This window comes from Danio rerio, chromosome 13 (genome assembly GCF_052040795.2).
Source record: "Danio rerio strain M-AB ecotype USA chromosome 13, GRCz13ab, whole genome shotgun sequence".
Lineage (NCBI taxonomy): Eukaryota > Metazoa > Chordata > Actinopteri > Cypriniformes > Danionidae > Danio > Danio rerio.
The window spans coordinates 41820001-41832487 of NC_141033.1; the positions used below are offsets into that span (position 1 = coordinate 41820001).

At 33.3% G+C, this 12487-nt stretch overlaps 1 protein-coding gene across 1 annotated transcript in view; it reads right to left on the reverse strand.

Annotated features, from left to right (window-relative positions):
* col9a1b (collagen, type IX, alpha 1b) overlaps positions 1 to 8784 on the reverse strand; it is a 39869-nt gene extending 31085 nt beyond the window's left edge. The window contains 10 exon segments of the mRNA NM_213264.2: positions 137 to 172; positions 493 to 546; positions 3102 to 3155; positions 3259 to 3282; positions 3575 to 3610; positions 5437 to 5490; positions 6763 to 6825; positions 6910 to 6945; positions 7645 to 7701; positions 8634 to 8784. Coding sequence (NP_998429.2) covers positions 137 to 172; positions 493 to 546; positions 3102 to 3155; positions 3259 to 3282; positions 3575 to 3610; positions 5437 to 5490; positions 6763 to 6825; positions 6910 to 6945; positions 7645 to 7701; positions 8634 to 8708 — 489 coding nt within the window. The 5' untranslated portion in view covers positions 8709 to 8784.
* Between the last annotated feature and the right edge of the window lie 3703 nt (positions 8785 to 12487).

Here is a 12487-nt window from a genome sequence, read left to right on the forward strand (position 1 = left end):
GGTAAAATAAAAGTCAGATTATTCATTCAATTCAATCAAACCATAACTAATAGCCATCTTAATGTTAACAATATGTGTTTTACATGATTTTCAACAAAATCTTTATGATAGAGCACCAAATAAAATGTCCTCTTACCAGTTCCATAGATCCACCCAACATCCCTGCAGCTCCCTGTAAACACAAAAAAATATATATTATTTTTATCGAGTTTGAATCTGATGTTGGGGAAGCTAATTAGTCACTTAAGAAAGTAGTTGTGTCTTAATTATAATTGCTGCTCTGAGAGATGTTCCAAATTAATAACGTTGATTAGGTATAAGAGTAATGTTGGATTGACAAATGCATATTTCTGAGGCTTAAAGGAGTAGTTCACATCCAGAATGATTAATCACCAGACATTTCTAGTTTATGGTCACCATTGAATTTTTTTCCTACTATGGAAGTAAATGGTGACCGTTAAGTATTTGGATTTTTTTATCAGTGATACTCACTCTGGGCCCTGTTGGTCCTCTGGGTCCCTGTGGTCCTCTCACACCCATGGCTCCCTGTTTTGCAAAATAGAAATCAATTAAGCATTCATAAAGTTGCTTATTTTTTAGATAGATTTACAAAACGGTAAAACTTAGAGAAAGACTGCAGCAATAGTTAACCATGAAACACAAATAATAATAAAAAAAACTTAACAGAGTCCAAATAAAAAAGGCTGTGTCCCAATCACCAGCCATTTAACCCTTATAGATCGCTGGAAACTCACAGATCACATAGAACTAACCAATTCCGCCGGTATATGGACTAGAAGATCCAGTCATGCACCACACACACACACCTGTTCCGGTTTCCCACTGATTGCTAACACACAGCTGAAGCTGTTCAGAACTGATTATATGGACTTTAAAAGTAGAACAGAAACACACACCAGGAGCTTCATGTATCAACCCTGCATGCGCACGAAAACTTTGCGTATGCCAGGTTTCACGCTCACGTTTGGATTTACTAACAATGAAATGAACATGAGAATGTGTGTTTGTTCATGCCAACTTCATGTCTGGCGTACGTGCATTTCTTGTGTGTTTGTTTTGTTTCCGTTGGCGACTCCTAGAGGCAGTTGTGTTAAATTGCACACTACAATGTATCTGAGCCGTGCAATGGCAGCTGTATGGGACGGGATCATCCACATGTCTAGCAGGTATATAAGGTTTCCATATCATGCAGTTTACCAGCCAAACATTAAAGCGCAATTTGCAGCGATCGCCAGTTTTTCCAATGTAATCGGAGTGATCGACTGCATGCACATTGCTATAAAGGCGCCATCTAAAGACAAATTTGCATGTGTAAATCGGAAACATTTCCATTCAATAAATGTGCAAAAAATATGTGATGCTCAAATGCGCTTAACATAAAACACACACTTATTAATGATTCCTACTTGTCTTCCTCGTGATGAAGAGTAGGCAAAATCTGATATGTAATTAATAAAAAAAAAGAATGAGTTCATCAGACGCTGGATTCGAACCAGGTTCATAGTTGATCGTGTCAAAACATGTTTCCATGCACTTTACGAGCTACGCCACTCACGCTGCTGTTTGCCGCTCTCTTTAATTATGTTGTCTCTGTCAATCAAATGGTGATGTAAGGGAATCACTCAACTAGCTCATACCATCGAGGTGTGCTATTTGCCTAAATAGACACTACAAAATTTTACACCTTTACATCGGACCATTTCTTTTTTAATTCACTCACAGTGCGATGTTCAGACCCCACTGCATTAACCGCGTCAGCTAAACTCTCCCACTCTATTTTTCTTTTCTTTTGTTATTAATTCCAGAGGACAAACTTGCAAATAACATCATTTTTTTCTGAAAGGAGCACCTCCAATTCATATTCTGTCATATCCATATAAAGTTTCTCTTTTTGCCTGCTTTTGCCATTGCTTTTTTATTTGGTTTTGCCAAAGTAGAGTCATTACCATATTTATTAGGGGGATGAGGCAGGGAAAGGATTTGCGCTCATGCACGTGCGCAAATTTTCACGTTAATTTGGATGTACAAAGAGAATATGCATGGGATTCTGAGTACGCACTGTTTAATACTTCAGATTTTTTTACTGCGTACGCATATTTACAGCTTTGTGCATACGCAATGTTTTAGTATAAATTCAACGCAAGTCTTCGTACATGACGCTCCAGGTGTTGAGTCTTGTTTTACAGTTTTGTGACATTACGACGCATTTTCCATGCCTTGCTTTGCCGTGTTTTTGACCCCCACCTTGTTTGTTTGTTTATGTTGTCTGCTGCCTGCCTGTACTGACCTACTGTCTGTGTTTTTGACTTCAACTCTGGTTTTGCCTTTTTTACATCTGTTTACTCCTGTGTACTCCCTGTTACTTGCCTGATCATTCTCTGCATAATAAACCCTGCATTTGGATTCGAACTCTGTTGTCAGCATCCCCACTTCACATTACAGAAGACTCAGCCATGAGAGTTTCAAAGTGAGCCATATACAGTAAAGGTGTGGTGTAATCAGTACATGAGCAGCATCAGCTCTGTAAGTGTAATCAAAGGAGACTTGGAACAGGTGTGAGTGTGTGGTGCATGACTGGAACTTGCAGTCCATGCATTGGCAGATTTGAAGTCCATTGCGTTCTGCATGTTTACCTGCAATCTGCAGCCACTCGATCACTGGTGATCATAACAGGCTGACATAATGGACTTTATTGTATTAAAAAAAAGCAGAAGCTTAAAGTCCTCAAAATGAACTCTGATGATTATTCTGAAGATTTAAATTGTAATTCCATACAATAATTTATATTATATATAATTTCTATTACATATTTTTTGTATTATATATAATTTCTCGTAAAAAAAAAAAAAAAAAAAGGATTTTCCTCCAAATGGTCATAAACATATTTGATTCCTATTTCATCCAAAAATCTAAAGAAAGGATTATTAAGTAAATTAAAGGAAATAAATAAAAGCAAGGCTAATTTGACTAGTTGGGTACTGTATACTGTAACAAATCACATGTAAGAAACGAGAGTAATTAAGTGTCTGCTTATTATTATTTAACAAAAAATAAATAAATAAAGTTAAAGAGTAACTCACAGGTGGTCCCACTTTTCCCAGCTCTCCCGGAAGTCCTCCTGGTCCTGGTGGGCCCTATAAAAAAAACCTTAATTAAGTTTCTTCTTCAAAATAAACACAAAAATAATAAAAAATAAAATGCATTTTCGCATGCTTATATAAAACAAAGGGCACTTACCATTGGTCCATCAGGTCCAACACCCTAAAACAAAGAAAACATACACATTTTGCACATTTTTCAATTATTAAGTATTTATAAGGATTTTTCCCATTTCTAATATATCTTAAAGCTATATAAATAAAAACATTTATAGTAGCAAAAAAATTTTATTTTACTTTTTTCTGCTTTGTGCACTGAGACAAGTTATGTAGTATCAGTGCAGTATCTAGAGATCAGCTTTATACTTATTCATAGCTAAATTCATCATCTTGATTGTTTTTGTTTTGAATGCAAGGGCTTTAGAGATGTTAAAAGATGACTAAATCTGACTTACCGCCTCTCCTCTGATACCAGGTTTACCAGGTTCTCCCTGTTGCAACAACAATTACACAGGTTCTTTTTAGACTTAACATAAAACAGTTATATATAAAAACAATAAAAAGCTATTGTAGCTTACTTTGCAATGTTCTGTTTGAAATGCAACTTACTCATTCTTTATTTGTACATATTACTTAATGTAGGACTTCATTAAACTTCCATTTTAAAGTGTACTATAGGATTTAATTATGAAAGTCAATTATGTCAATTAAGTCAATTACGAAAATCAAACAGTAGATTTATTGTTATACTCTACAATACAACATGTACACTATACACTAAATATACTGCTTAATGAACAAGACACAATCATGTTAACAATAAATGAGTATTTGCGAATGAATGAGTCACTTTGCTAAAAATAAATTATCTCCAAGTACTGAATCAAATCTGACAACAGGAATGCTTAAACAGTCTAAATACATTTGGAAAGCAGTGCATGATGTAACACCATTATTGGTATATTATTGAGTATCTGTAAATTGTTATAACTGGACATTTACTCAGAGAAATAGTGTAAACATATATGCATCCAAGCTTTAATTACCATAATCTTGAATTAAATACTAGTATGTAGTAAACAAATATGGACCCACTTTATTAAGTGTCATCAACTATTATTTACTAGCAAGTAAATTAAATATCTGATACATTTAGCTTACTGTGTTAATACGCAAAATGCCTGCTTGTAATTATATCTGTATTTCAATTCTGTAGATGCATATAAAATTCTTCAGATGCAAAAATCTCTAACAGCCATCTGAATTATTTTGATCTAAAATTATCAATTTACTTTGCCTCCTAAAGCTTTTTTACTTTAAGATTAATGAAAAGAATTTATTCATCCTGAAAACACAAATAAGATGAAAGCAACTCTTCAATTACTGTACACTGTTGACCCTAATCCTAAACTTAAACATACCCGAACCACTAAACCTGTTCCTAATCTTAACTGTATTCAACCAAAAATGCTTTATGGCTTGCACTTAATTTTACAGTATGTACTCAACAGTGTACAGTGCTACTTAAAGGGACGGTTCACCCAAAAATCATTCCCATTGATGAATACAACCCAATGAAATGTAGCTTACTTTGCAATACTCTGTTTGAAATACACCTTACTCTTTCTTTGTACATATTAATTAATGTAGCATTTGTTCCAAACCTGTTTGAGTTTCTTTCTTCTATTGAACACAAAAGATACACAGAGGAATGTTGGGGGAAAACTTTTAGTGACTGTCATTTTTTGTTCCTACAACAGTATTAATCTTTAAATGTGCTTTTATGAATTTAAGTTTTTTTTTTTTTTTTTTTTTACCATTTACTCACATTATATCGCTTGAGTGTGAGTAAATGGTAAAAAAAAAAAACTTTTGGGTGAACTTTCCGTTTAAGAACGTACTGGGTTATATGAGGTTAGATGTAATGACAAAAAAAATGCTACTGTTTTATGCAATAGAACATGACACCTGATATAAAGTGGGATTACAAAAGTTCATTTAGTTTTTATGAAATTGATTTAAAAGCAAGGAAGAAAAGCAAGAAAATTAAATAATCACTTTTCTGTAATGTTACTTTTAGAAAAATCCCACAAAACCAGAGAATCTCCTCAGACTAAGTGAAGTGCTGTGTTTTGAATTTGGCTGAGTTTAATAAGAACTGATGAATCTGACTTTTCTTGACAGTTCAGTGAGCACACAGACAGGATTAGGAACTAGTGGTCATGTGAAAATACTTATAATTCCCTCTACAGGGCCAGTCAGTGCTGTGATTTGAGATCTGGTCCCTACTGAAGCAGAAGACTCATTAGTAGCTCACCTTTTGTCCTGGGGGCCCGTCGAGGCCTGGTTCTCCAATGGGGCCTATGAGACCCTGAGGGACACAAAGGAGAAAGATTGCATCATTGTCATTATTATCCCAAGCAACAATAAAGAGATAGTTCACATAAAAAGAAAATATTTAACTACACTCAAGTGGTTCCAAATCTTAAAAGTTGATCTTTTTTCTGTTGAACACAAAAGAAGATATTTTAAAGAATGTTAAAGATAGCCATTAATTGACGTAGTAGAAAAAATAAAAATAAATGGAAGTGAGTGGCTACCAGTTTCTTCTTCAAAATATATTCTTTTGAGAAAAGAAACTCAGATTTGGAACAGGTGGAGGCTTTAAAAAAGCAGTTTTTATAAGGTATAGTTTACTTAAAAAATACAATTCTATCATCAGTTACTCACCCTTTACTTCTTCCAAACTTGCCTGAGTTACTTTTTTCTGTTGAACACACAATAATTTATTTCAAAAGAAAGCTAAAAAAAAAACTGTAACCATTAACTTGTTTTTCCTATTATGGAGGTTAATGGTTACAGGTTTTTAAGCATTCTTCAAAATATCTTCTTTTGTGTTCAACAGAAGAAATGTTTGAACAAAGCTTTGAATCAAACTCAAAGGTTTGAAACCACTCGAGGAAGCATAAATAGTGAGTAAGTGTTCATTTGGGTGAACTATCCCTTTAAATAACAACAGACCAACCTATGACTACAAAACAAAGACACCTGTCAGTTACTCAATATCTTCTTGGACCTTCCGTCTCAGAGATACTTTCTTGACCCCTACTTCCATTTTCACAGAGAATCCTCTTTAATTAAGTCCAGGCGTCAGGTGTCTGTGCTTAAACAAAACCCCTGTTGTCTGATGGCCAGATTTCCTCTGGTCTTTGCTTCAGTCCGGCATGAGAAATTCCCTGCATTTTTTGACCCTCTTAAGAGTGCCGCCCACTATTGACTGACCTTTATTTTCCCATATACGATTAACTTGAGATTTTAACATGATTCCTTACACGTCATAATTTTGCCGAGTACAATGTGATCCTGGAAAATAATTTTTTTGTCGAAAAATGTAATCCATATCTATTCCCTACCCCTAAACCCAACCATAACTGTAAACTATTCCCAAAATCAGAGAGAAATAATAGTAGGATGACAATCCTTTTGAACTGCATAAACCTAACCTCTAGCCTAAAATTAACATAAACTGCAAACATATCCCTTAATTCTGATTGGCTGACTGGAATGTTGTTCCAGCATGAACATGGATGTTAATCCAGGAACATGTCCTACTTGGTGAAATCAGGTTAGGGTGATTGCTTACATCAGCTCCAGGTAATCCAGGAAGTCCAGCAGAACCAGGTTTTCCAGCATCTCCATCAAGACCCTTTGGGTGCAAACGACAGTGTGTGAGATGCAAGGATATTTATAAATAGAGCAAATTGTGACTGATAAAACTTTTTATATTTACAGCAGAGCCATCTTCACCGGTGTCACCTCTCTCCCCCTGCAAGACAAACACATAATGTATAACATTCTGCTGATTTATTTGCTTCATATATATATATATATATATATGTATATTGTTGAAGTCAAATTATTTGATTTGTGAATTATTTTTTTCTAATATTTCGCAAGTTTTTTTTTTAACAGAAAGGAATTTTTCACAGTATTTCCTACAATATCTTTTCTAATAGAGAAAGTCTTATTTGTTTTATTTCGGCTAGAATAAATGCAGTTTTCAAATTTTTTAAAGCCATTTTAAGGTCAAATTATTAGCCCCTTTAAAGCAACATTTTGTTTTCGATTGTTTACAGAACAAACCATTCTTATACAATAACTTGCCTAATTACCATAACTTGTATAATTAACCTAGTTAAGCCCTTAAATGTCACTTGAAGCTGAATACTAACATCTTGAAAAAATATCTAGTAAAATATTATTTACTGTCATCATGGCAAAGATAAAAGAAATCAGTTATTAGAAATGAGTTATTAAAACTGTTATGTTTAGAAATGTAAGAAAAATTGTGGGGGAAATATACGGGGGGATAATAATTCTGACTTCAACTGTACATATATATATATATATATATATATATATATATATATATATATATATATATATATATATATATATATATATATATATATATATATATATATATATATATATATTATTCACATTTAAAATAAAATCAACTCACATCAATGCCATCTATTCCAGGCACACCAGCAGGACCAGGAGTCCCAGATCCAGTCCTCTGTTACAAAAATGTAAGTACACAATATTGTCATATTCACAGAGTTACAGTAATTGACTAAAGTGATGTACGGTGTAGGAAAATTGATATCATCCCCCTTTTTAAACATATAATGTACTTTAAAAAGTATCTGTGTGCTCCATTCTTATTGTTTTATTTGTAATAGCACAAAAAACACAAACAGAACTGAACAAACACAAAACAAAAACAATGAAATAATATTATCTTATACTGCACTTTCAGATTTTTGTTGTTGCGTAATAAAATAAATCTCAAACACTGTGATAAGCTTTTCTCTTTTTCCAACATGCCATTATTGACAGTTTTTGTTATTTTAGTTACTTTTTCTGTTGTTTTACACACTTATTTCTCTATCTTTATCTAGATTTATGACTTTCTTATATAAAATATTAGTTTTTTAAATATTAAAAATGTCAATAAAAATCTCTTTGTTAAACTGCAGAGTAAATGAGATTCATAATGCAATTCTACAGCATAAATAAACACAAATACAAATTATATATAAAATATATAATATTTAAATTACATAAATTTTAACTAATAAATATTTTTGACTACTTTTCAATCAACCCAGCATTTTTTCAGGTGTATAAGCTTTTAAATTTTTAGATGGAATAATACAAAAGTTCTTCAGTATTATAACTAAAATTATTCAGTAGGTAAATATAATTTCAAGCAAAGAAAAACGAGAATAAAATGCATTTCAACAAGCAGTTCAAACAGCTAAACTGCAACAGGTGTGTGCAGATGCAAAAATGCAGTGCAGTCATACCTCACTGATTTTTTTTTATTCAAAATTTTTTTTTAAATGAACTTTCTCTACACTTTCTTTCTCTTACTCTGAATTAAAAGCGCTCACCTTAAACTCAGCCTCAGATATCTGAAAGGAAAAGAACAAAGACTGCATTTACCTGCGCCGTGCAGATGATGGTTATCTCCAACAAAATGAGTAAAAAGGGCCCGCGCACACCTGCAGCGCGAGCCATGATTTCCCCGAAGACACAAAAGCCCCTGTTTTCTCGGGATCAGTTGGGTTGACGGGACCCCCAGACCAAGAAACCCAACTAAATCCCCTTTCCACTATCTGAACTCAAGGGAGACCATAACCACAGACTGCTCATACATATGCATGAAGTGGTTCATACTTGGTCTGTGATTGGAGGGCAGCGGCAGAGTCAGGGGTGGAGTCTAGCATACATTCGAATAGAAAGCGGGAAATTTGACTAGACGGTGACATTTGACCTTTGTTAACAAACACCGATTCTGATCTGTGGGAGACAGAGAAGGGAATGCTGGGAAATAGTAGAGCTGCAGCATTACATTTTTGCTGATTAAAGGGATAGTTCACCTAAAAATTCACCTTAAATGAATTTTTTGCCATCGTTTACTGTTTTTACTCTTGACTTGTTCCAAATGAGTTAAAGGGTTTTTTTCTGTTGAACACTAAAGAAGATAGTTTTTAAAAAGTTGGAAAGCTGTAACCATTGACTTCCATAGTATGAAAAACAAGTATTGGGGATATCAGTGGTTACAGTTCAGTGCATTCAGTCAATTATTCCATTCCATTCATTTGGCGGTTCATTCCGCTGTTGCTGTTGATTAATGAAGGGACTAAACCGAAAAGTAAATGAATGAATGAATGAATGAATGAATGAATGGATGGATGGATGGATGGATGAATGAATGAATGAATGAATGAATGAATAAATGAATACTGTATGAATGAATGAATGAATGAATGAATGAATGAATGAATGAATGAATGAATGAATGAATGAATGAATGGATGGATGGATGGATGAATGAATGAATGAATGGATGAATGAATGAATGAATACTGTAATTTATAACTCTGCTCTCAGAAATCAAGGTACAACATCTGTCAACAAGGCAGTACATTTTCAAAAGGTGCATATTAATAGCTTAAAAAACAAGTGTATACCTCACAGTGTGTAATCTCGATAATTCTTTTTCATATTGAACCATACCGATATATATTTCGATATAGGTTGGTAATGCTTCCAGCTTTCAAGGAGTATCGCAACAATGACTGAAGACACAAAGATTAGATGCTTCATTAAATAACATATTAACAAAAAGTTTACATATTACTCAGATGGGCGACACGGTGGCGCAGTAGGTAGTGCTGTCGCCTCACAGCAAGAAGGTTGCTGGTTCGAGCCTCGACTGGGTCAGTTGGCATTTCTGTGTGGAGTTTGCATGTTCTCCCCGCGTTTGCGTGGGTTTCTTCTGGGTGCTCCGGTTTCCCCCATAAGTCCAAAGACATGTGGTACAGGTGAATTGGGTAGGCCAAAATTGTCCTAGTGTATGTGTGTTAATGAAAGTGTAAGTGTGTTCCCCAGAGATGGGTTGCAGCTGGAAGGGCATCCACTGTGTAAAACATTTGGCGGATAAGTTGGCAGTTCATTCCGCTGTGGCAACCCCGGATTAATAAAGGGAATAAGCAGAAAAGAAAATGAATGAATGAATGAATACTCAGAGGTTTTGGAGATTCCGATTTTCTGTAATATACTTATAAAATACAATATAAAATATAATATTCTGAAGAACTGTAACTGACAGCAGATATACAGTACACAAACAAAAATTTACGTATTGTATTTTCTAAAATTAAACATAATAGAAATATTTTAAAATAAATGTTTTACTTAATTAAAAATGGTAAAAATAGTCATCATTAAAATAAACGACAGTCTAACCTCTAATACTGCTGGTAGAAAAGTGAATCGAGCTCGCCAAACAATACTGGATAGAGCATCATATCTCTAATATCAACACAATTACACATTACCGTTGTTGTATATTTCTGCTGTGTGATTGGCTCTTTGATCAAAATTGAGTAAAAATGTCCATAGCTTATTATCGTTACTGACATAAATTTCATTGTGATTCGATATGATATAATTTATCGGCCCAGCCCTACCTCACAGTACCTTAAATGTAAAAAAGTGAACCTTAAAGGTACAAAGGTGTACCCTAAAGGTACTAATGTCCACCTGTATGGTACAAATGTGTACCATCCCAGTGGCAGATTTTGTACCTTTATTTCTGAGAGTGTACAGATACAAGCTAAAAAGGTGCAACAAATGATACACTCAATAGTGCATTCAGGATGTTTCCTTTACATTAGACTTAAAAAAAGCCCCAAATCTCAAAATTGATGCCTAAAAATAGTGCTTTTGTCTGCAGTGTCTGCCTTTAAAATTGAGATGTCAGACATGTCTCACCTGTCTCCTTGCAGGAAGGTCACTGCATGTGTCTCTCTGCGGGATGTTTAAGTCACAGAGGATCAGCATCGACTGCAGCTCAAACTGAAATAACAGACAAACAACCATCAAAAAAAGCATCATGATAATGTGAGTCAGTCGGGGGTATTGAATTGTCGATCGCTTATGTTCAAAAACATGTTATGTTCAAAAAGAGATTGATTCGGATTTTGGCACACACAAATAGCTTGTTTATCCTGTGCTTTTTGTTCTCAATGTTTTTTTGCAGAACAGTGAATTTAAATGAGTTTTCTTATTGAGGCTAATGATAGATTGAACTCATATTATGCTCATATATTATTTGGTGACACTTAATTTAAAATTTAGACTATACAAAGCATCATGTCTGGCTACGTAATTATACACACTAAGATACACACACTCAAAAATGTATTTTGCTGCTTATTCTAGCTACTTATTTATTGCTCAACAGAATTCTTGAGGGTTTTTTGGACAGCTTAATTGTTTTATGTTCAATCAACTTAAAATTGTAAAAACCAAGTTAACTTAATCAATTTGCATTGGGATGACATGAAGGGATTGTATGGAACCCAGAATTTTTTACAGCGCATTCTACCTTTGATAGTATTGTTTAAAATATTGTAAAAAATAAAATAAAATAGAAGGCGTCAATTGATCAAATAATAATAAATATAAATGTATAATTTTACAAAAGCTTTGTTTTCAAACTTTTAACTGTATTTTCTTTATTAAATAAATGCAGCCGTACACATAAAAGACTTGTTCACACTTTACAATAATGTTAGTTAATGTGTCAAAAATGAAATTAATGCATTATTAAAATTAAAAGTTGTGGTTGTTCAAGTTATTTAATGTGCTGTTAGCATGAACTAATAAGGAATTACTTTATTTACATTACCTCACGTTAACAAAAACTGATAAATACTGTAATAAATGTATTGTTTTGTGTTTGTTCATGTTAGTAAATATATTAACAAGCATTAATTGTAATGTGTTACCAAAGACTGCTTTCAGTAACTTTTACAAAATCATATACTGAGTAAAATCTTTTAAACAATACTGACCACTGTACTTATAATGTCTTTACATTTTAAGGTTGATTTTAAAAAAGAATAAAAACTGTGAACTTATTATGCTGCAATGCATCAATTCACAAGGTTTAAACAAATTGAATTAAATCAAGCAAATTTACCCATGTACTTTATATATAAATTCATGAACAAGATTCAGTTGTGGTTTTAGTAATGTATTAGTACATACATTTTAATTTAATATGAATTAACAAAGAACAACTGCATGTTTGTAACAAGCATTGCTCGTCGTTAGTTAATGCACTGATAAATAGACCTTATTGTAAAGTGTCATCAACCTTTGGGGTCAGATATGGGTCAGATATGTTTTTTTTAAAATAAGACGAGAAATGTTTAATAGTTTTAGTTTAAGATAATTTTCTTCAACTTTTTTTAACTACTTCAACTTTGTTCATTACTCAATTT